Source organism: Symphalangus syndactylus, chromosome 17 (assembly GCF_028878055.3).
Source record: "Symphalangus syndactylus isolate Jambi chromosome 17, NHGRI_mSymSyn1-v2.1_pri, whole genome shotgun sequence".
Lineage (NCBI taxonomy): Eukaryota > Metazoa > Chordata > Mammalia > Primates > Hylobatidae > Symphalangus > Symphalangus syndactylus.
Window position 1 is genome coordinate 59,466,853 of NC_072439.2, and position 26,004 is coordinate 59,492,856.

Sequence of the window (26,004 nt, forward strand, 5' to 3'; positions counted from 1 at the left end):
ACATTTATTTTCTATTTATCTCATATTTATTAATCTTAAAAAGCAACAAATAGTTCTTCATTTACTTTACTACTTAGCAAGAAATAAACTGATGTCAAGATACCCTCTCGGTGTAATTTCTTACATGTTATCTACATGAATACACGTAGATAACAGCAACCATTCTGGTTAATATTATGATCTATACTTGTGAACATTTTAGTGTCATAGTGTATTGCTGCTAAGCCAACTGTTAGATGCACATTTTCTTAGAGGGCTTCAGCTCAGTTCATGTAAACCACTACCAAGTTCCTAAGCCCTATTCACCACAAAATAAATTCAGGCTTAACTTTTTTGATAAATAATGAAGAAGGCTGAAATGTAAATATAATTCCAAGACAGTATAGTTAGTCATGTCTTTGCAACAAAATTCATCTACTTTCAAGTACTCTCTTCATATATTTTGAGAGTACAATTGTTACACAATTTTACATCATAGTGATAATACCTCTGTGTCAAATCCTATAGGGAGTTCTGGGAATGCTTTCAGATCCTGCTTGAGCTACAAAAAAATCAAGTAACATTAAAAAATAAAAACAAGAACTTAAGCTATACGAAAGACTTGTACATATCCACCTATGATATTCCGTGTAAACCATTATTTAGGAACACCCTCTCCCTTTATGCAGGAGTGGGGATGGAGTGAGGAATTCTAAGAATATTACACAAAAGTGTCAATGCATCACAATTTTTGCCTATTAAAGGATCATTTTTTTTCTTTTATTTTATTGTGCTACTGGAATATAGTGGCACAATCATAGCTCACTGCCTTGAACTCCTGGGCTCAAGTGAGTAAAGGATCATTTGTAAGTGAATAAAAAAGCTCCTTTTTATAGCAGAGGGATTGGATTTTATTTAACTTTGCACTTGCATACAGTGCCTTGCATACAGCAGGTGTGTGATAAATATTCGTACACTGTATTGTAGGTAATGCATGATATTTCCTGACTTCATGTATATACTGACATTGTCAAAGATTATGACTGTTAAAGGTTACTGATTATTTACATAAAATCAAGTGGTTCTTGCAAAGAAAATTGGCTATAGCTGTGTGTGTGTCAAGCATGTATGTATACATGCGGACATGTCTAGACTCCCTCAGGTTCTATAGCAGATAAATCCTGTAGGGCCTGGATCCTCAGGAGCAGTACTGCTTACACTTTCATGTGCATACACACCACCTGGGCATCTTGTTAAATTATGGATTCTGATTTAAGTTTCTGAGTAACACTCAATGAGCTGGTCCGGACACTTTGGGGACCACATGGGATGGAGACTGACAGATCCTGAAAAACCAGTATCCATAACTGTTGACTGGAACCCAATGTCTATAGTTTTCCTGGCCTCCTCAAACACAACCTGCCATGTCATCAGATGCCATCTACTAGTACAAGACACTGATGGTCAGCCAAGTCCCAGTCTCTATGGAACAGTTAGTTGGCAAGTACCAGTGAGCCACCTGCTATAAGCTAATTACTTGAGGGGGGTTGTGCCAGGGCCACGAGGAGGTGTAAGGTATGGTTCCTTCCTTCAGAGTGCTTATGGTGGGTTGGGAGTGTGTGTATTCATGCACTAAATAAATGAAAAGCAAATGCAACCAGAAAACCATCAGATGCTAAACTCTGTGTTATAGATGTACGTTCTCAAAGATTCACAGCAGGGCAGATTGCAATGGCTTGGGAAAGTCCTAGAAATGTCTTTGTCTTGGGTTGGGGTTCCCAGAAACAGACAGACCCTGAGATGATTTAAGTGCAAATCATTTATTTTCCTGAAAACTTCAGGAAACCAATAGGGGAATAGAAGAGTGAGAAAGAGAAGGGGAACGGCTCAAAAAGAAGCCTGGGAAATTCTAGGGAGAGTTTATTTCATTTGAGGGGTAAAGGAGTTTTGGAAGTTTACAAAACACCAACTCCCATCACTGGTTGTAGGATGCCATGGGACAGCATTCATTCCTCACATATGCATACGCCATGTGTGTTAGCAGAATGGCTTGTGAAATTGGGGAAGCCAAAGGCAAAGAAACGCAAATACTGGCTGTTGGAAATAGTTGGAAGTCAAGCGATTTCAGTCTGAGGACTACTGGCAAGGCAAGGACCTGCTATCATCTTAAAAGAGCAGCAGGATTTGAGCTGGAATTAGCAACTGCTTCGTCCTCTTCAACTCACCTGCTGCCAATGCCCAGTTGTCCTTTCTGGTGAATCTGAGATTTGTTCACTTGTTAGGCTCATGGCTAGAAAGGGCACTTACTAAGTGGTGGCTTCCTGCCTTTCTTGAGGCAGGCACCTACTTCCCTCACAGACACCAGTGTAGGAAAGTCAGATCGCCCTCCTCTGGAAGGTGGAAGATCAAGTCTGTGGGGACCAGGCTGCCGATTTCTGGAGTTTGATCCTGGTCTTGCAGACACTCCTTCTATGTGCAGCCATGTTACGGGACTTGTCAAACTGTCCCAGCTCACAGGGAACTGCAGGTCTTCTGTGGATTTAGTCAGTTGGCCCAAATTACAATAATTACAAGACATTGTTGAAAATTTTTGCAACATGTAACTTTTGTAACCATTATTTACTACTCTACATTTGCAAGTATTTTGGGAACTGTTTGTCCTTTCACCAGCTCTTTAGTTTCTTGGGAATGCCAAGGTACATAGGATTACATTTACTCATCCGCATGATGAAGGGAAATAAAGTACTGTTCCTAGAATCAGCTGAGAGAAGGAAGAAAACAGGAACTATCTGCTAATCAATACGGAATTTTCATAATCTGACCCCAGCCCACTGTCCAGACGCATCTCTCTCCCTCCCCTCCATTATTCATCCTATGCTCCAAGCACTTGAAATCCTTCATGGTTTCTAGAAGACTCACGGCCTTTTCCCAGCTGACTGTCATTGAATGCGGTGACTTCCCCATGGATACCTTCCTCCTCTTCCCCTGACCTACCCCTATCATCTTACAAGCCAAACTTATAATGCGCTCCTCAAACTCCCCTACATGGGGTTAGTTTCTTCCTTCCTGATCCAGTTCAAAATTCAGTAACAGCAAGTACCAAATTAAATTCCAATTATCTGTCTTTACATCTTCCTCATCCCCAGTTGTGAGATCCTCTAGGGCAGGGACCATGTCTTTCTCTCCTCTGTGTCCCCATCACCAGTACTGGGTCTTACAGTTAGAAAGAATCAGCAGCTCCACCCTATATCACTGAGGGAGAGAGGATATGCAATATCAATACTCTTATTTGAAAGTATATTTTGTATGTACTCAAAGTTTGCCTTTGTTTTCCTTATACTTTGTAAGAGGTTTATTATTAATATTATTTACAGTTAACATGTACCCTTTTAAACAATACAAACAAAAATAAAAGCTATTTTCATTTTGGAAAAAAATCCTTCCCTAGTTCATGACAATTTTATAATATTAAGTAGCAGCCACTGGCACCAACCAAGGCTTAAGAAAATATATCCCCAAAGTCATTGAACCTACCAATGTTTTAACTAAGTTTATCATCTGTGGGGAAATTGTGCTTTTAAGTCACAGGTCCTTCCTCTTGTAGAATGGCCCCCAGATTTTTTTTAGTCTTGATTTGTAATTTAAAGTTGTAAATCATCCACCCAGCTCCCATTTCTCAGGATGTTATTCAACAGCCAGGATGAGGACAGTAATGTGGTTCTCAGCTGCCTTTGTCATTCTTTTCCTTTTCCTCCTGAAAGTGTTTTTGTAGGCCTGCCGGATGTCACAGAAATGCAACCTGGGCAAGATGTGTGTCACTTCTTTACTTGAAAAGTGTCCATGACTCTGAGCCCAGAGAGGATGTAATGAACACGACCTGGTGCTTGGCCAGCATATTCCAGCTAGTTAGAAAAACAAGGCAGAGGGCACAGGATTTAACACACACGATGGCAGTGGCTGCACTTGGGGGCATGCTATTTGATTCTTCACAGATGTGGGCTAGTAGTCTGTAGTGAAGGAAAAATAAGTGGCCATAGCATCCTTCCACATGCTATGAGATCATTTGCAAAAAAGATTTTAAAGCATCTTGTCTCTGTTTCCACCACTAGGTCTACTGCCTTGTAGGTCTGGCACAGAGGAGGGGCATGGTAATGAAGTGCATGCTACATACTGGTATGTGCTTTCTAATAAGACCAGACCCTAAAGTAAAGATGACTATTAAACTAAAATTTGTTTCAGTTCACTTATTTGAGGCTTAAATAGATGGAAAGATACATGAATTCAAGTTGGCCTCCCCAAAAAAAAAAAACATCAATGCCATTCCTAAAGTGTTCTCTTTTCCAAGTTGACCCATGTTAGGAAAGAGGGCTATAATAACGATAATACCTAACAAGTGAGCTGAGACCACTTGCATGGCTAAGACAGTCTAATTAGGGAAGGAAATAATGAAAAAGTAAAACTCTCTAAAGTGGAAACAAATATTCTATTTCAATCCTCCATGGACGAGAAACATCAACCTAGTTTAACTTAAACCACTTCATATTTAGTTTAAGAGTTTTTAAAAAATTGCTGCAAACTTATTTGAGCTGTTTATATAGCTGGGGAGGTGGGGACCACCTACCCTTTATGGAAAGCAATGTACTTCCAGTGGCCCAAGAAAACAAGGCCTATTTTAAATTATGAAGCTTTACAAAATGAGGCTTTATTATTTTTGTTATCCTTATTTCTCCCACGAATGGTGGTCTGCGATACAAATGTAAAACAGACATACATTCCACCCTAAGGAATAAAAATCTACATACACCAGTTATTTCCTAAAAAAGAAAAATTGTGTAGCCAGCTATGCTTTCCACCTTTAATGATACATGTGGTTGTCTATGGTGCCTCATTCCAATTCTGTCTCCTGATTTTGACTGGTCCCACATATGCCTACCCATTCAGCTGCTTTCTTTGGAGAAGCAGAGGCAAGGTAAGCCATTTCCCTAGTTTTCACCTCCCCAATTTCAGTCTGTTAGGGTCAAGTTTTAGCCTGTATACAAATAAATGCAATGAGAAAGACTTGGACAATGCTGAGTAAAGTAATAAAGTGCTGACATTTATCAAATGTTTACTATTTGCTAAATACTGTTCCACATGGGTTAACTCATTAAATCCTCACAACAAACCTAAGAGGTGAATAATATTCCTATTTTACAGATGAGTAAACTGAGTCAAGAGAGGTGATGTAAGTTGCCCATAGCTGGTGAGTGGCTGAGTCAGGACTGAAATCAAGGCAGGCTGACTCTGAGCCCACCCTCTTAGTCACCGTGTTACTTTTGCCCTCATCGTAAGCAAATTCATTCATGTAATGGATTCTTGCACAGACAGTTCCTTGGTGGTGATCACTGCTCAGTCTACAGTGGTGAGTGTTCCTTTTTGGAGCTGTACTTCAACCAATTTGCAGCCTGCTGAGGCCTCATATATGAAAATCTCTTTATAATCTACTCAGTATCATCTTTCATTTATGTCACCTCCTAGCAGCCATTATGGATGGCTTTGGCTCATCACATGTTTGTTGTATAATGACTCCGTATTCCCCTGTCAACTTTATTCTCATCTTTCACCTGCTATATATCAGAGATAGATTGTATAAGCTCAGAAGTATACAGTCCTCTCCATACTGATATTTCCTCCTCCTCTCTCTTAAGTTATAATTATGTCATCTAGAATAAGTAGACAGACTTGATGGAATCAAAGTTCAAGTGAGAAATCAACCCTCAAATTCTTAATTACCAGTACTCTCAAGTACTCATTCAGTCTTATGGCCACAGATGAATTCAGATGGATTTGATAATATTTATTTCCCCTGGAAGCTGAGAGACATAGGGAGGAGAAAAAGACATTAACCTGCAAATTGCAACAGACATGATTGAGATACAACCATGACACATTTGAGGTACAACCAAATTACTGTGGAAGTATAGACTGGGAGTGACTAACTTTGCCTAAGGGGACTGGGAAGAACTCACAGAAGATGCAACATTTGAGCTGGGTCAGGTAAGATAAGTAGGAGAAAGCGGTAAAAACTATCCAGGCAGAATAAGCTGTGAAGGTCTCAACGTATGTCAGAGGGGTGTGCAGGGAAGGGTGTAAAATCCTGAGTAGTCAGAATATAGGGGAATGAAGTAGACTGGACAGGTAAGAGGTGAAGATATAGAAGGAAGCTAGGGCCATGCCAAGGAGTTTGCATAATATCCCATAGGCAGTGGATGAGACTACAGAAGACTTTGTGTGAGGAAGTACAATCACACTTGTATTTTTCCCTCTCTCGTTGGCCTCTCCAGCTAGGCAGGTTTCATTTATTATATTGCTGCTGTTACTTTCTTGTTGTTAGTTGAAATCCATCAAGAATTTTTTTAATATGCCAGGAACTGTGCTAAGTGTTTTATATAAACTGCTGGATGGTTGTTTGGGGAATGAACCCTTAGGTGCATAGAAAGGGATTATACTAAGAGTACATCTACACCACAGAAATCCCCTTTCAAGATCCATCCTCACGTTGACAGGTGCAGGCTTGGGAACTCAGTTCTCCCGCCCTCCTCTGGGAAGCTAGAGGAGAAAGAGCCTCGACCAGGAGGAAGCCAGGCAGGACTCAAGGGGTTCACCATAACTCTCAGAAGAAATATAATCAAACAGCACCAAAGACGCATTTTAAGACAGAATTCGAAAATGGATGCCGAAGATACCAAAGATCTAATTCTAACTGGGTTACTAACTCAATCTGAGTTTGGGTAAGTCACATAACGTTTCTGTTTTTTAATTTTGTCTTATGCAGAATCAAGGGATTGAACTCAATGAACTGTGAAATTCCTTTTAAAAGTTTGACAATTTTATACTTATTGAATAGCTAATTATATTATATATAAATGGGTTCAAGGAAAAGCTCTCAGTCAATTATAGATTTGTTTTTATTTTAAAATATAAAAATCCTAAATCCCAACATAAAATCATCAGAGAGACATGCATGTCTTTGAAACCTGAATTTCTGAAAACTTTCTTATTTGCTTAATCCCCATAAACTCTGATGGCATCCTGTTGTCCCTACTGAAAGATGCCATTATGCAAATATTTAGCCTAGTACTTTTAAACATCCACAAACGTTTATTTCACTCTCCCAAATAACATTCAGAGGACTGAAAACATTCTGAACCCAGGCACTTATTGACATGATAGCTATGGGCTCTCATTAAAGGGTAGTCTATGAAATCTAATTCAGTGCTTACTGATGGTCTCCTGGGTTAAGAGAAATTGCAACCTGAAATAAGATACAGCTCTTTTATTGGTTGTTGTTACTGTAAAGTGGTCTTGAATCTTTCAGTGCTCTCTCCATTTTAACCCTCCTTCTTCAGGTGACACAGCAGCAATAAAAGACTCACTTCCTAAACCTTCCACATAACCCTGCTACTTGACTCAGAGGCCATTGTCCATGTAAAACGACTGAAAGAGAAATTGGGACTCCCAGAAATCCCAGGACAAATTTGTATGTCAAAGAGAAATTGGAACTCCCAGAAATCCCAGGGCAAATTTGCATGTCATAATAATCCAACCTATTAAATAGGTTGGATTAAGTGCCAGTGTAATTCAGGGGAATGGAGAGAAAAAAGCCAAACTTACTTCATCCACATGCCCAACAGCTCCATAAATCCTTGCCATCTGTCCAGTGAGGTAGGGGAATCTCTCACCAATCTCTTTCAGCATTGGAAGAAAACCGTTCAAAGCCACTGGCTCATAGCCTGCTATCTCTATGAGGATGTTTAGGATGATGTCATTATGGGTTGAATCCTTCAAATGCCCAATTAGGAAAGGAATACACTTCTGAACTACCTATAAAGAGAGAGGAGAGGAGGAGGGAAGAAAGAAGAAAGAGAAAAGTTAATTAAATTGGAATTAATTTTGAAAGCAAACTTTTTTTTGCATTAAACCTGAACTCAACACATTCTGGGATTATTACCCTCATTGGTACTCAGGCAAATCTCCCAAGTTTAGAACTTAAAATTTACAATAAAATCTTCAGAGCCTTTAGTTCCTTTTTCTTTTAATCTGTGACTTGCTATTGAAGAGTGAAGTTTAAAATAATGCTTCAATGGCCGGGCGCGGTGGCTCACGCTTGTAATCCCAGCACTTTGGGAGGCCAAGGTGGGCGGATCACGAGGTCAGCAGATCGAGACCACAGTGAAACCTCGTCTCTACTAAAAATACAAAAAAATTAGCCGGGCGTGGTGGCGGGCGCCTGTAGTCCCAGCTACTCGGAGAGGCTGAGGCAGGAGAATGGCGTGAACCCAGGAGGCGGAGCTTGCAGTGAGCCGAGATTGCGCCACTGCACTCCAGCCTGGGCGACAGAGCGAGACTCCGTCTCAAAAAAAAAAAAAAAAAAAGTGCTTCAGTGTTACTATTCATAAATCAAGTTTTGATGTGTTATTTCCTCATTGGGAATGCTACATTTCCTCCAACCACCATGAAAGCTGCAATTTAAAGGACAATTTAAGTAGGTAGGAGATCCTTGTTGACTTTAATCAAAGCCTTCAAAATGGAGAAATCCAGTTTAGAAATGTTTAATAAATAAAAATAAGAAAGCAGAAAAGATCTCCCACATTTTCTTCAATTTTCCATTTTGATCACAAAAATGTAATAATAAGATAAAATTATTAAAGCAAAATGATTTATACCATAGTTGCATTATCTTAATATTTTTTCTTGATTCTTAATGCTTATATGAATGTAAAGGTGAAATTTATCTGAGAAAATGGAACTCTTTTGTGGAATAAAGACTCTATGTTAATATGTCACATATTGATAATTTGATGAATTGTTTTGTTTGCTAAAATAGAACAACTAGAAAGGGAAACCTGTGGGAAACTGAACAACAAAAGTGAAACAGATTTGCCCATCCATATTTCTGCTTTGTTTGTTTCTTTTGTTTGTGTTTGATTTACTTTATTGATTTGTCATTTTTTGAGTAGGGCAGACTTTAAATGTAGCTTCCAGTATTAAAACCAAATCTGATACACAGCACCATTTGCCCAAAGTTGAACTCACAATCCACCCCCTGCCAAAAACCTGCTTCTCCTACCACCCCTTCTGGCCCTAAGTGCCTCCTTTTCTCATAAATGACACCATTATCCACCTGGCTACTCAAACTAGAAACTGTTTCTCCCTTACCAGCAGCTGTTATCCAAGCAATCATCATGTCCTGTTGATTCCAATACCCAAGAATCCCACAGATCTGTTCACTCCCTTCTCTTTATATTCATCCATTCATTCACTCATTCACAAATACTGATTGAGTCCTTCCTATTTGCAAGCTGTAGGTGATGGGGATAGCAATAAATCTGAAAAGATTCACTGTTTAGTAAAGGAGACATTCAGTAAAAGAAATAATCACATCAGAAATGAACAATTATAAATTTTAATAAATCCCTATATGGGGAAAATGTAGGGCTCTGTGAGAGACTGTCCCAGGGCTCTAATTTAGGCAAAGGGTCAGGGAAGGCCTCTCTCAGGGGGACGTGGAGCTGAGATCACTGACCCAGGCATTTCACAGATGGGTAATTCCAACAGCCTCCTAACAGGTCTCCCTGCCTTCAGTCTTGCCCATCCAATCTCTTCTCCGCTTTAGCCACAATGGTGTTTTTTCCTGCCTTAAAACCCTACAGTCACTTGCCCTTTTTTTTATACCTGACTCCTATCCATCTTCCCACATTCAGTCTCTTGCCCACTTGGTCCACCTTCTCCCAGTCCAGTTCCTACTACATATCACACATCAACTACGATGAATTTTTTAAAAAAATTCTTAACTTGCTAAATTTTCTTTTGCATCTGGGATTTTACTCATGTGATTTGTTCTGCCTGGAATTCTTGCTGCCTCTATTTTGCTTGAGTAGCTCCTGATCATTCTTGAGGCCTCAGATGAACTGTTATTTCCTTAAGAAACATCCCTCAGCTCCTCTCCTCTTCCTTCTCAGTCTATAGTGCCCTTGTGGAAGCTCCCACTGTACCCTAAGTGGCCCTGAGCAGGTCCTTCACATGCTTCCTTCTTACTGCTGCTCTAGATGCCTTTCAGGCTGGATTGAAAGCTCCACAAGGTAAAGAATCATCCCTATTTGTACACCATTGGATACCTAATGCCTTACACAGAGTTTATCCAGAAGGTGAGTTAATAAGTTTTTGAGCAACAAATCAAAGGAAGGTAAATCTAATTTGTATAGAGTGACATCTGAATAAAACATCTCCCCCACCCCATAGTAGTTAAAGAGTTGTACACAATGTTTAAACATACACCATCATGTATTACTACAAAACAACTAACAAGAACATGAAAGAAGGAAGTTTCTAGATAACTAAAATTATCCTATATAGAGATTTAAACTTTAGATTCATATTTATTACTTTTGGAGGAAAGAATAGGGCTAGATTCTGGTAAATGGCATATATGAATGCACAGTTCTAGAAATGCACAATCCTGTGCATTAGGGACCAATTGTATGTCCTTCAGGAGAAGCCATGCGAGATCCTTGGCATATATGGCAGAAGTGTCAGCCAGCTGCTCCAGGTCAGGGCAACATACTTAACCTCATGTTTTTAGCAATGAAAAATGCATGCACATTTCCTGTCCCATTCTGTAAAGTTTCGTTTCCCATTCCTTACTCTTCAGGTCCTGTTTCCTGAACACCAAGGTCTTTGTGACATGTGCTTCTAGTCATGTCACTTTTACTTAAAAAATTTAAACTCCAGCGATACGTCCCAAGCTACACAGCATGGGTTTTAGCTGTTGTCCCATAAAGAACAATCAAAAAGGAAAGAAAAAGAAGAAATGAAGGAAGGAAGGAAGAGACATAAAGAAAGAGCGAAAGGAAAGAGAGGAAAGAAAGAAATAAAGAAAGAAAAGAAAAAGAGAGAAAGAAAGACAGACAGACAGAAAGAGAAAGAAAGGAAGGATGGAAGGAGAAAGAGAAAGAAAGAGAGAAAGAAAGGAGAGAGAAAGGGAAAGAAAGAAGCTCAAGGCAAATACATACACCTGGGCATAGTTGAATCCATAGAAAGAGCAAGGGAAGCGAAGCCTTGAACAATGTAAACTAAATAATAACAATTTTACAAATTAAACAAAAGTTGTTTTTTTTTACTCTGAATTCCTAATAGCCTAAAGTTTGTTAAGATAATGATAGAAAAGATAGATATTTCTTGAAATTTATCCACACATGAGAAATAAGTCTGCTTTGGGTTTTAGATAGATTATTCTTGGATTAGAAGGAATTTTATTTTCCAAACATAGGGCATTTCCTTAGGCTGGTGTCTTCAGTGCTTCCTCATTGGGAGCTGCCTTCCTGACTCAGGGAATGCTGTGCTTCGCTGAGAGCCAAGTAGCCACTAAGAATATAGATTCTGGCTGCAGAGAACAAGCTGACATGGACTTTGTTCAGGCTGTAAACCATGGACAGCTGAAAAAGCTACCAAACTGGCCTTCTTGCCTCAAGTCTCTGTCCCTTCTGTTCAGGCTTCTCACTGCCACCAGAGTCATAGCCCTTAAACTCCGATCTAATTACCTCATGTCTCTCTTAGCGACTTTCAAAAATTTCTCATGGCCCATGTCCAAAATTCCAATGCCGTGGTATTCCAGATTCCAGTGTCTTTTTTGATGGGCCTATCGGCAGATTCTTCCCCCATGACCCAGCTACATGGCACTGATCACTCACAGTGGCTTGAACACAGAGAGAAATCTCATACTTTCAAATTCGATCTCAAATCTCTACTTCTTGGAAGTCTTCTTTCCAGCCCACCCTAACACATGCAGGACCTGACCCTAGGGTACAAGCAGAGACCCTTAAACCACAAATATTCAGCTGCTATATAAAATGTTCTATCCTCCTCCCGGACAAATGTGCCTTTATAACAATCTGTGATGCTTGATTTGAATTTAGAATGTTTGGCCTCTGTAGAGAAAACAGAGAGATGTCTCTCAGCCCCCATTCCTTGCCCCATCCCTTCTCTTCTATTTCGACCCCTGGCTTTGCCCTGCATGTGAACACCCCAGTCCACATATGCAAGCTCTTCTAGGCCACCTCTCAAGAATATGGGGTCAACTGTTGGCATGGCTTGTTCTCAGGAGAATAGACCCAAGGACAAAGTCTTCATAAGCCCTGGAAGCAGATCTGAGATACCTGGGAAAGGAATTCCAAGATCTCAGTTACCTGAACTGAGTTTAGTGGGCAAAAGAGTGGATGGGAACTGTGGGTGCAAGTAAAGGAGGGCCCAAACAGAATGCTCAAAACCAAGTAGCCCAGCATAGGGCTGCAGCCCTGAATTCCCTGGCTTTTCCTGAATAGAATTAGTCACTTCCTCTTCTGTGCTCCCACAGCAGTCTATTCACGAGTTTGGCATTTTGTCATTGAAGATTGATGGATACATCTCCCAGATCACGTGCACCTTGAGGATAGGGCCATCTGAAAACAGTGCCATAACTTAATTTACAGCAAATAACATTTCAATTCTTCTGTTTTCAAGCAATTAAAGTCTCAGGATACAAAATCAATATGCAAAAATCACTAGCATTCCTATATAACAACAGCAGGCAAGCAAAGAGCCAAATCATGAATAAATTCCCATTCGCAATTGCTGCAAAGAGAATAAAATACCTTGGAATACAGCTAACAAGGGAAGTGAAGGACCTCTTTAAGCAGAACTACAAACCACTGCTCAAGAAAATCGGAGAGGACACAAACAAATGGAAAAAACATTCCATGCTCATAGATAGGAAGAATCAGTATTGTGAAAATGGCCATACTGCCCAAAACGATTTACAGATTCAATGCTATTCTCATTAAACTACCATTGACCTTCACAGAATTAGAAAAGACTGTTTTAAAATTCATTTGGAACCAAAGAAGAGCCCAAATAGCCAAGACGATCCTAAGCAAAAAGAATAAAACTGGAGGCGTTATACTACCCAACTTCGTACTAAACTACAAGGCTACAGTAACCAAAACAGCAGTGTACTGGTACAAAAACAGACACATAGACGAATGGAACAGAATAGAGATCTCAGAAATAAGACCGCACATCTACAACCATCTGAACTTTGACAAACCTGACAAAAACAAGCAAGGGGGAAAGGATTTTTTATTCCATAAATCGTGCTGGGAGAAGTGGCTAGCCATATGCAGAAGACTGAAACAGGATCCCTTCCTTACGCCTTATACAAAAATTAACTCAAGATGGATTGAAGACTTAAATGTAAAACCCTGAAAGATCAAAACCCTAGAAGAAAATTGAGGCAATACTATTCAGGACATAGGCACAGGCAAAGATTCATGATGAAAACATCAAAAGCAATTGCAACAAAAGCAAAAATTGACAAATGGGATCTAATTAAAGAGCTTCTGCATAGCAAAAGAAACTATCATCAGAGTGAACATATAATCTACAGAATGGGAGAAGATTTTTGCAATCTATCCATCTGACAAAGGTCTAATATCCAGAATCTACAAGGAACTTAAACATTTACAAGAAAATAAACAAACAAACAACTCCATTAAGAAGTGGGCAAAGAACGTGAATAGCCACTTCTCAAAAGAAAACCTTCATGTGGCCAGCAGACATATGAAAAAAAGCTCAACATCCCTGATCATTAGAGAAATTCAAATCAAAACCACAGTGAGATGCTGTTTCACGCCAGTCAGAATAGTGATTACTAAAAAGTCAAGAAGAAATAGATGCTGGTGAGGTTGTGGAGAAAAAGGAACATTTTTACACTATTGATGGGAATGTAAATTAGTTCAACCATTTTGGAAGACAATGTGGTGATTCTTCAAAGACCCAGAACCAGAAATACCATTTGACCCAACAATCTCATTAGTGGGTATATACCCAAAGGAATATAAATCATTCTATTATAAAGATACATGCATGCGTATGTTCATTGCAGCACCATTTGCAATACCAAAGACATGGAATCGACCCAAATACCCAAATACCAAAGACATGGAATCAACCCAAATACTGGATAAAGAAAATATGGCACATATATACCATGGACTACTATGCAGTCATAAAAAGGAACAAGATCATGTCCTTTGCAGGGACATGGATGGAGCTGGAAGCCATTATCCTCAGCAAACTAATGCAGAAACAGAAAACCAAACACCACATGTTCTCATTTATCAGTGGGAAGTGAACCATGAAAATACAAGCATATGATGTGGGAGGGGTGGAACAACACACACTGAGGCCTGTTGGGGGCTGGGCGGAGGGAGAGCATCAGGTAGAATAGTTAATGCATGCTTGGCTTAATACCCAGGTGATGGGTTGATCTGTGTAGCAAACCACCATGGCACACATTTACCTATGTAACAAACCTGCACACCCTGCTCACGTACCCCAGAACTTAAAAGTTGAAGGAGAAAAAAAAAGAGCAATTATGTACACACACACATACACACACATATGTGTGTGGGCACACACTTCCTCTTCAATTAGTCTTCAGGCCCAATTTTCTCTTTTAATTACTTTGGCTAGCATTAAGAATCTACTAATCTCTAGAAATGTACAAAATGACTGCCATTTTTATTTACTAATTCCTACCATACTGAAAAATATTATATATTCCAAAAACCATAGTTCTGCTCTAAATTTCAGAACAGTCTACATATTCCAGCACTCCATCTTCTTAATGTTCTGCAAATGACTTCTTATTTTAAATAAATACCAAAAGTGACCTCTGAGTATTCTTGGCCTCGATTAGGTGTGTGAATAGGAATGCTCTACACTGTTGAGCGAAAATCCTAGAAAATAATTCTCCCCTCTAGGGAACAGATCACAAAAGCAGCTCCGCTGTGTCTGAACATCCATCACCGGAAGGCTGCCCTTGCCACTTCCTGTCACTCATTGCTGTATGCTTGGGGCTAGAAGTTAATGTCCCAGGGATAACAACAGATGTGCTTATATGTGTTACTAAACTCTGTTCCTTTCATTGGCTAGACTACAGCATGGTTTACAGCAGCCAAGATTATAGACTTGATTCTCATAAAGACCACTTGGAAAGTTGACCACCCAGCCTTTTTCTGTAAATGGATCCTGAGAATTCTCTGGAGGTACCAGTTATAAATTACTAGCCAGGAACTGCCTCTTTCTATCTGGCAAGGATAGTGTCCTGAAAAGTAGGATGCCTAGAGGGCAGTGATGGAGGAAGGGGACCCACCTGCTCAGTTAGCCACATCGTGGAGCTCACAGATACATGGATGTTGAAGCGATGCTACCTTCACAGTCTTATGGACTAGTCAGCTTTATGTAGAGAAATTTTTTTTCAAGGGCCAACTGTTGACCCTCCAGCCCTGGAAAGCCATGTTATCCCAGGTCACAGAGGGTGGGTAGTGAGAAGGGCATTCAGGACACATGAAGCATCCCTGCACATTGCCCTCCCTAGAGTGCCCACTCAGTTTACCTCCAAGTTACAGAGCATCAGTAATGCTTTAATGCAGGCATGGAAGCTCCACTTGAATTCCAGTTTCACAAAGTCAAAACCTCCTTATTTAGCTTCCTATTTCACCTGAAATGAATTAGGCTTAACTTGAAAGCTTCAGTCTGTATTTCCGGTTGTCGCCACTTATTTCCCTTCTCAGTAAACCCTTTCACCACATTTCCTTCCATTTCCCTTGCTCACTGTCTAATTAAGGAAGGGGTGAGGGAGAAGGTGAATCAGGCAGTTTCTGTATTGTACCACCTGTGGTGACAGACCCTTTGAAATCAAGGGTGCGCTCTAGTTCTAGGGCTGCTGGCAGCAGGAACAGAGCACGAAGAGCTGAGGGAGGCAAGTGGAGAGGCTGCTTTACCATGAAGGTAGGGGTGACAGGAAATGGGGCTCCACAATCCCCCCATTACAACTTCTTCCCCCCAGGTAGGATCCTGGCGTGGGTGGGGTCCATCCACATCACTCTAGGTGCTCCCTAAACCCTGGCTTCTTTGTTCTGGGATCCACACTCAGCACCCACAATACCTAGCAGAATGTGAGTTCACCCTCTCCTCATTTTGTTTACTCTCCTTCTCTTGTCTAGCCACCCTCCAACTGCCCTTTCTCCCTCACCTTCTCCAGTATCTTCTGGAACTCTCATTTGCTTCACAAGCCACAGCCTTACAGCCTTGATTCTTTAGTGTGTTGAGGTCAAAAGATTTCACTGGTTGGAATTAGACTGGGTTTGTGTTGCAGCTTGGCCTGATCTATCCGGCTTTGGGAAAGTGATCCAGCTAGTGTGAGGCCCAGATGGTTTTAGAATGGTTTTAGGGAAGGTAGTATGACTCCGATGGTCAGTGGGGGACATTAAAGTTGAAAGGCTGATAAAGATGAAGTGCATGTGAAAAGCCACCTCACCCACCAAGTCACCCTTTGGTACCACCACTGTTCTTAAAAACCTCTCCAAATGTTGGCTTCTCTATTTATAAAATAAAAAGCTTGTTGTGGGAAATAAATGAGATGTCTGTGATACACCTACAGAGTGCCTGGTACATGGTATGAGCTCAGTCACTATCAGTGCCATTGTCTACCCTCCCCTGCCTGCTGGGACCAGCACTGAGGAAACTCTTCCTCTTGTAGCCTTCTCTGCAGTGGAAATGGAAGCTGCCCAGTTATTTCCCCAGTTGGGGACCTCTGCTCTAGGTGATCCAATAATCCTTCAACTCCACTCCTCACCCCAAACTCTACTGCAGTTTTGCTCATCCTTTCTGTCCTCAATCCTTTCCAAAATTGGTTCTCTCACTTGTGCTCTGGAATACATTCCCCATCTTCCTCCAGCACCTTGCTCTGTCTCTTATTTCCTCTCACATCTTCAATCCCTTTATTCCTATTGTGTCTTTAACTCTCCTTGTTTCTTCTAAACTCCCGGAATTGGCAGTCCATACTCACATGGTCCTTTCCTAACCTTCCCTTCCATATGCAATCCACAATAAATGACTGACTTCTCCCACCCTGCCTCAATGATGCTGCCTTTTATAAAAAAGATACAACTTGTGAGCCCCAATTGCCAAATCCAAGGTCAATGCCTGTCTCTTGTCTTTTTTACTTCTCTAGACCTTGACCCTGTTGAGCCACTTTTTCCCCTTTGGAGAATACAGCATGAGTTTTCCTCGTTCTTCATGTCTTCACTATTTTTGTCTCTTGTTAATTTGTTCATTTCTTAATTCAATAACTTTTTATTCAAATCCTACTATGTAACCCAGCACTACACTAGGGAGTGCATATGAATATGTAGATAAGAATCCTATGTACCTTAAGGAGTTTATAGTGCACCAAAAGAAACAGTCATGCAAAAATAACGACATATTGCTCTATGTGCAAAAGGGACAGTGCATACCAGTAACATAGAATTCCCCAGTCCTCTGCCTGAGCTCTAGCCTTGCTCCTTAAAGTGTGGTCCCTTGAAGCAATAGCAGCAGCACCATAGGGGTACTTGTAAAAAGACACAGTTGGGGTCCCCAATTGTGTCTACTGAACCTACTGAACCAAAATCCCTGGGAGTGAGGCTCAGGCATTGGTCATCCTTGTTGGTCTCATCTCCTGAAGCTTCCTGTAAATTCTGCTCCCAATATCCAAGATTCCCAGCTCTGAATCATCTGCATAAAAGTATGCATTCTTCAGGGTATGGCCTGATGCCACACCCTTTGTGGGACTTCATGGCATCTATTTTCCTCTAAAGTAGAATTCATTACCCCCTATCTCTCTTTATGCCATTTGCAAAGCATTTATCACCTTGTTTAATTTGATTCTATGTTTATTCTCAGTTTGGTTCTATGAACATTTATTGAGCACTATCAGATACTATGGAAAAGTCTAAGATACAGAAGAGAGAAGAAACCGTTTCTTGTCAAAGGAGCTTTCAGTCTATTGTGGCTAATTATGCATATAACTATTCTTTCTTGATTTTCTTTGAATAATTTGGATGTTGAACACAAATGTTCCAGTCTTCACTTAAGCATTGATTTTTTTTTTTCAAGTGGTGGATGGTGAAACTATAAAGAAACGGGACAACCATAATTGAATAACCTTGGGCTAACCATTCATATTCACTGTGCACACATGTTGGTTGATATGGTTTGGCTCTGTGTCCTCACCCAAATCTCATGTTGAATTGTACTCCCATAATTCCCACATGTTGTGGGAGGGACCTGGTGGGAGATAATTTGAATAATGGGGGCAGTTTCCCCCAAACTGTTCTCATGGTAGAGAATAAGTCTCACAAGATCTGATGGTTTTATCAGGGGTTTCCACTTTTGTATATTCCTCATTTTCTCTTACTGCCACCATGTAAGAAGTGCCTTTTGCCTCCTGCCGTGATTCTGAGGCCTCCCCAGCCATGTGGAACTGTAAGTCGAATTAAACCTCTTTTTCTTCCCAGTCTTGGGTATGTCTTTATCAGCAGCATAAAAATTGACTAATACAGTAAATTGGTACCAGTAGAGTGGGGCGTTGCTGAAAAGATACCTGAAAATTTGGATGTGACTTTGGAACTGTGTAACAGGCAGAGGTTGGAACAGTTTGGAGGGCTCAGAAGAAAACAGGAAAATGTGGGAAAATTTGGAACTTCCTAGAGACTTGTTGAATAGCTTTGACCAAAACCCTGATAGGGATATAGACAATAAGGTCCAGGCTGAGGTGGTCTCAGATGGAGATGAGAAACTTGTTGGAAACTGCAGCAAAGGTGATGCTTGTTATGTTTTAGCAAAGAGACTGGTAGCATTTTGCCCCTGCCCTAGGGATTTCTGGAACTTTGAACTTGAGAGAGATGATTTAGGGTATCTGGCAAATAAATTTCTAAGCAGCAAAGCATTCAAGATGTGACTTGGGTGCTGTTAAAGACATTCAGTTTTATAAGGAAGCAGAGCATAAAAGTTTGGAAAATTTGCAGCCAACAATGTGATAGAAAAGAAAAACCCATTTTCTGAGGAGAAAATCAAGCCGGATGCAGAAATTTGCATAAGTAACAAGGAGCCAAATGTTGATCCCCAAGACAATGGGGAAAATGTGTCCAGGGCATTTCAGAAGTCTTCATGGCAGCCCCTCCCATCACAGGCCCAGAGACCTAGGAGGAAAAAATGGTTTCATGGGCAAGGGCCAGGGCCCCCACGCTGTGTGTAGTCTAGGGACTTGGTTCCCTGTGTCCTAGACACTCCCACCGTGACTGAAAGGGGCCAAAATACAGCTCAGGCCATGACTTCAGAGGGTGCAAACCCCAAGCCTTGACAACTGCCATGTGGTGTTGATCCTGTGGGTACACAAAAGTCAAGAATTGAGGTTTGGGAACCTCTGCCTAGATTTCAGAGGCTGTATGGAAATGCCTGGATGTCCAGACAGAAGTTTACTGCAGGGGTAGGGCTCTCATGGAGAACCTCTCCTAAGGCAGTGCAGAAGGGAAACGTGGGGTCAGAGCCTCCACACAGCAGAGTCCCTACTGGGGCACCAGCCTGTGAAAGCAGCCAGGAGGGAGGCTGTACCTTGAAAAGTCACAGGGGTGGAGCTGCCCAAGACCATGGGAACCCTTGCATCACTGTGACTTGGATGTGAGACATGGAGTCAATGGAGATCATTTCAGAGCTTTAATATTTGACTGCCCTGCTGGATTTCAGACTTGTGTGGGAACTGTAGCCCCTGGCTTTGGCCAATTTCTCCCATTTGGAACAGCTGTATTTACCCAATGCCTGTATCTAGGAAGTAACTAACTTGCTTTTGATTTTACAGGCTCATAAGCAGAAGGCACTTGCCTTGTCTTAGATGAGATTTTGGACTGTGGATTTTTGTGTTAATGCTGAAATGAGTTAAGACTTTGGGGGACTGCTGGGAAGGCATGGTTGGTTTTGAAATGTGAGGACATGAGATTTGGATGGGCCAGGGACGTAATGTTATGGTTTGGCTCAGTGTCCCCACCAAAATCTCATCTTGAATTGTACTCTCATAATGCCCAAATGTTGTGGGAAGGACGCAGGGGGAGATAATTTGAATTATGGGGGTGGTTTCCCCCATACTGTTCTCATGGTAGTGAATAAGTCTCATGAGATCTGATGGTTTTATCAGGGGTTTCCGCTTTTGCATGGGGTTCCTCATTTTCTCTTCCTGCCACCAAGTAAGGAGTGCCTTTTGCCTCCAGCCATGATTCTGAGGCCTCCCTAGCCATGTGGAACTGTAAGTGAAATTAAACCTCTTTTTCTTCCCAGTCTTGGGTACATCTTTATCAGCAGCATGAAAATGGACTAATACATTGGTGCCCTCCAGAATCCATTTCGAATTCCCTCTTCCTGGCAGCCTCTAGTTTCTGTCTGTGTATCCTCCAGTTCAACAGAAGCTCTAGGGGTAGAGCATGCATCCTAAACAGACAGAATATCAAGACTTCTGTTGGATGCTGGTGGCAGTGATAGATGTAGGAGAAGCATAGTGCCAAGAGAGCTCCTAGCACCTATTTGGAGATGACAAGGAGAAAGCCTGTGGAAAATGGAAGCCTAGAAGTCAAATCTGAGAAATCAAAATAGAGAAATTGTTTGTTCACATTATTTTTGAACCAAACCTCATCTGATTTCTTCCCATCACATTAGCTATAAATTCCTTTCATTGATGAAACTATTGTGGTTTGGCTGTTCTATTACTGATAATCATAAGCATCGTAATTGTTAAAATCTTCTACTTGAATCCAAAGAACAACAACTGATTTGCTATCTGGAAAATGAACCTTTGCTCTCACTATAGGCTGATTAATTCACAAATAAAGTTAAGTGTAGGTCTTTCACTTGGTCTTACCTGAGAAACTACAGATTCCTAGAACTGCATGACGACATTAAACTTTCTTTATCACCATTCTACAATAGCTACAGATTCGCACATCTGTTGCTTTTTTTTTTTTTTTTTTGAGACAGAGTCTCACTCTGTCACCCAGGCTGGAGTGCAGTGGCTCGATCTCAGCTCACTGCAACCGCAGCCACCTGGGTTCAAGCGATTCTCCTGCCTCAGCCTCCCAAGTAGCTGGGATTACAGGCTCCTGCCACCGCCCTAGCTAATTTTTCTTTTTTCCTTTCTTTTTTTTTTTTTTTGAGATAGAGTCTTGCTCTGTTGCCCAGGCTGGAGTGCAGTGGTGCAATCTTGGCTCACTGCAACCTCTGCCTCCCAAGTTCAAGCGATTCTCTTGCCTCAGCCTCCTGAGTAGCTGGGATAACATTCATGCACCACCATGCCCAGCTAGTTTTTGTATTTTTAGTAGAAACAGGGTTTCACCATGTTGGTCATGTTGGTTGAACTCCTGACCTCGTGATCTGCCTGCCTCAGCCTCCCAAAGTGCTGGGAGGCTGAGCCACCATACCCAGCCTAATTTTTGTATTTTTAGTAGAGACAGGGTTTCACCATCTTGGCCAGGCTGGTCTTGAACTCCTGACCTTGTGATCAACCCGCCTCGGCCTCCCAAAGTGCTGGGATTACAGGCATGAGCCACTGCACCTGGCCCATTTGTTGCTTTTCATTACTGTATCTATATGGTGAATATTTATTTATTTATTCTTAAGACAGGGTCTCACTCTGTCACCCAGGCTGGAGTGCAGTGGCATGATTTTGGCTCACTGTAGCCTCAACTTCCCTGGCTCAGGTGATTCTCCCACCTCAGCCTCCTGAGTAGCTGGGACTACGGGTGCCTCCTCCATGCTCTGCTAATTTCTGTATTTTTTGTATAGACAGTTTCACCATGTTGTCCAGGCTGGCCTCAAACTACTGGCCTCAAGTGATTCACCCACCTCAGCCTCCCAAAATGTTGAAATTACAGGCATGAGCCATCATGCTCGGCCTGTGATGGTTAATTTTATGTGTCAACTTGACTGGGTCATGGGGCACCCAGATATTTGATTAAACATTATTTCTGGGTGTGTCTGTGAGGATGATTTCAGATGAGATTAGCATACGAATGGGTAGACTGAATAAAGCAGATTGCCCCTGCAATATGGGTGGGCCTCATCCAATTAACTGAGGGCCCGAATAGAACAAAAAGGTGGAGGAAGGGAGAATTTACTGTCTCTGCCTGATTTTGTGAGCTGGAACATTGGTCTTCTCCTGTCCTCAGACTGTAACTTAGGCCATCAGCTCTCCAGTTCTCAGGCTTTCAGACTTGAATTGAAACTATGCCACTGGTTTTCCTTGGCATCTAGCTTGCAGATGACAGATGGGACTTCTTACCCTCCATAATTTCATGAGCCAGTTTCTCATTATACAAATATAGTAAGTAGATGAGCGCTTTCACTTAAAAAATGGACATGTATAAATGTATGAGACAGGAAATCCTAAGCACATACGCTGTTCACACACAAAGAAACATGCCTGGTTGTGTGGACCATGACATATACAATGTACTTTTTACCTCAGGTTGTTTTTTCTTTGCTGCTACATGCAAAAGCCGTAGAAGATGGTACTGTTCTGGCTGTTCTAGCTGAGACATCAAGGCCAGGAGTTCTGTCAGGTGTCTATTAATTGGCTGAGGCTGCTTTTCATACACAGCAGGTAACACTCTCAACAACATGGTGTTACCTGTTGAGGGAACAATAAAGGGAATGATGACTTTATCAGGCCATGAGCAACAGAAATAACATTATTACCAATGTAATAATATTTGCACTTACACATTAAATAGCACAGAAAGATGGCCAATTCTTTTGCTAAAAATAATATGGTACCTTATTCTGAGATTAAAATGTGATTTAATCCGATTCCACAAAAGGAAATATTTTATGATACAATCAGCACCATTAACTAATGAAAAATTTTCCTGAGTAATGCACCATGGGGATAGAGGAACTTTGACAGTAATCAGACCACACCCTTGAGAAGGAAACAGTTCCGATAAAGAATTCCTGATGATAAACAAAATTTGGATGATGTTTAAATGAAAACTAAGCAGTGCTGTAATCATGTACCTAAATGAAACTGAACAACAAAAAAAGTGCAGAGGAATGAATTCACATTCCTGGAAGACACAGAATCATAATTTAGACAACTCACGTACAGAAACTATGTCTTATTTTACGAATAGTTTAAGAAGTAGTAATGCAAATTTAAATCCCCAATTTCTGCACTATTTCAAGGGAAGTTTAGCCTCAGCTGGTTTGTCACACATAATTTCCTCAAAGATATGTACAGACAACTAGATTTATAATGGCAAAACTTCAAGAAAACTATTAAATAAGGTATAGAAACTTATCTGCAATCAACATATGGGCAACATCTGCTTATCACTTTATGGTATAGATTTTTTTTCTCAAAATCCTCACAAGTACTTAAATGTCTCAGGGGAATTGGTTTCTAGGGATTTTTTGAACAAGATTTTCTTGACTGTATTTACTTTTACTTTAAATTTGGCTTTGTATATAGAAGCCATACACAGAAAGAATCAAATAAGCAGGAATTACACATATATGGACCTTCATTAAGTGGTAGGAATATGCCTATATATATAAAAGACAATTTAGATATGATCATTAAAGAAAGAAGGCCAGAATTTTCAGAATATCGATATCCAAATTTAATGAAAGCGTGATTCTGGATAAAACTGAATGAATTTGGGAGACAATAAAAAATGAGAATTGTTTTTTCCACATGTAGTTCATAGAATAAGTCTAAAACAGGTTTTATCATGTTCCCCAGAATACAAGTTGTTGGAAATATTTAGAGTTTTCTTTTAAAAGGTTGTGTTCATCAGTATTTATTTTCAATAGTTTAATTTTCAACAATTTGTTTTTTCTGTTTATTTTACTATGAGCGTCTCCTTAAAAGATCAGGAATTTTTTTAATGCAATACCCAATTTGTAAAGCCAACGTTGGATTATAGAACTTAGTTATGACGACATACTGATCAACTGCCAAAAATGGTCACATTAAAAGGGACTGCAGTTGCAGTCTAAGACAGGAAACTGTTGTGTGGCATTTTGGTACAAAACTCACTACAGGCCCTGGGAGCCTTGAAGGGAAAAACCCCAGATTAGTCATTTTCAGCTGACTTGAATTTCAATCAAATAATACAAAAAACAAATGCAGAACTTTTGCAGAAATCCTATAAATTCCATTAGTAAATAATACCTTCTTTTAAATTATGAAATAGTTCAAGTCATCAAACAAATGTAGGCAATAATATGAGGAACATTGGTGTGCCTACCAACCAGATTTGTCAAAACTTAACCTTATATCATAATTGCTTTTCATCCCATTTGTTTCCTTTTCTTCCCAGAGGCAACCAGCATCCTAAAGGGAGTATTTATGATCTCCATAAGTATTTTTACACTTTAATTACATGCGTATATATCAATAAACATTTTATAGTATTGTTTTGGATGCTTTAAAGTTTTATATGAATACCATTATACTCTACACATCCCTTTGCAACATTTTTTCCTATTCAACATTTTGTAGAAGTTATATCTCCAAGAAGCTCTCCTTCCTTTATTCTCACAGCCATGTGTTATTCCAACACATATGCAACAACTTATTCATATACTCTCTGTGATTGAAAGACATTATGTTGTTATTATTATTCATTGCTTTAATCAATAATGCTGAAATAACTGTCTCTTTGTGCAAAAATGAGAGATATTTCATAGGGTAGTGCTTCTGAGTCTAACGTGCTTAGAAGTCACCTGGGCATATCTTTAAAACACAGATGTTGATTCAACAGGTTGGAGGTAGGGTTTGAGCATCTGAATTTCTAACAAGCTCTCAGGTGACACTGATGGTCCGTGGACCAACTAGTTAAGTGGCAAAGCACTGAGTATGTCCCTAGGAGTTGACTTTGTAGATGTCCCAAAATTTCTTTGTGAAGCAATTGTATTCATTTTCTATAGCTGTTATTAGAAATTATCTCAAAATTAGTGGCCTAAAATAACACAAATTTATTATCTTATATTTCTATAGTTCAGAAGTCTGACGTAAGTCTCCCTAAGTTAAAATCAATGTGTGCCCAGGGCTGGGTTCCTTCCTGGAGGCTCTAGGAGAGAATTTGTTTCCTTGGCTTAACCAGTGATATGCTTTGGCTCCCTGTCCCCACCTAAATCTGATCTTGAATTGTAATCCTCACGTGTCAAGGGAGTGATCTGGTGGGAGGAGGTTGGATCATAAGGGTGGTTTTATCCATGCTGTTTTCATGATAGTGAGGGGGTTCTCATGAGATCTGATGGTTTAAAAGTGGCAGTTTCTGCTGTACTCTCCCTCACTCCTGCTGCCATGTAAGATGTGCCTTGTTTCCCCTTTGCTTTCTGTGAGGGTTTTAAGTTTCCTGAGGCCTCCTCAGCCATGTGGAACTGAGTCAATTAAACCTCTTTTCCTCATTAATTACCCAGTCTCAGGTAGTATCTTTATAGCAGTGTGAAAACAGACTGATACATCTAGCTTTTAGAGGCTGCCTGCATTTCTTGGTTTGTGGCCCCTTTCTCCATCTTCACAGCCAACAACATGGCATCTCTCTGATCCCTGTTCCTTCATCTCTTCTCTCCCCTTGATTCTCTCTTCTGCTTCCCTTTTCCATTTTTAAGGACCCTTGTGATTGTGTTGGGTTTAACTAAATAATCTAGGATTATCTCCCTATCTTATTTAGCAATCTTAATTCTATCTGAAATGAACATTACATAACATGTTCATAGGTTCTGGGGATTAGAACATGGACATCTTTGGGGGACCATTATTCTGCCTACCACCAAGATTATGACAATCTACTCCCACCAGCAGCATGAGTGTTTCTGTTGGTCCACATCCTTGCCAACATTTGGTTATGACAGACATTGGTGTTTGCTAATCTGATGGGATGTATCTAATATTTTTGCTTTAATTTTCATTTCCCAATTACTTGTTATATATTATATATAACAAATTATATATATACATATATATAATTGTTTTTGAGACGGAGTCTCACACTGTTGTCTGGGCTGGAGTGCAGTGGTGTGATCTTGGCTCACTGCAACCTCCGCTTCACGGGTTCAAGTGATTCTCCTGCCTCA

At 40.5% G+C, this 26,004-nt stretch overlaps 1 protein-coding gene across 3 annotated transcripts in view; it reads right to left on the minus strand.

Annotated features, from left to right (window-relative positions):
- The window catches only part of VEPH1 (ventricular zone expressed PH domain containing 1), a 255,018-nt gene that overhangs the window by 152,765 nt on the left and 76,249 nt on the right, over window positions 1-26,004 (minus strand). For all 3 annotated transcript variants that reach the window (XM_063620307.1, XM_063620306.1, XM_063620308.1), the window contains 2 exons: window positions 22,383-22,549; window positions 7,633-7,842 (listed from right to left, as the gene is read on the minus strand). In XM_063620307.1, coding sequence (XP_063476377.1) covers window positions 7,633-7,842; window positions 22,383-22,549 — 377 coding nt within the window. The remainder of the gene's footprint in view (window positions 1-7,632; window positions 7,843-22,382; window positions 22,550-26,004) is intronic.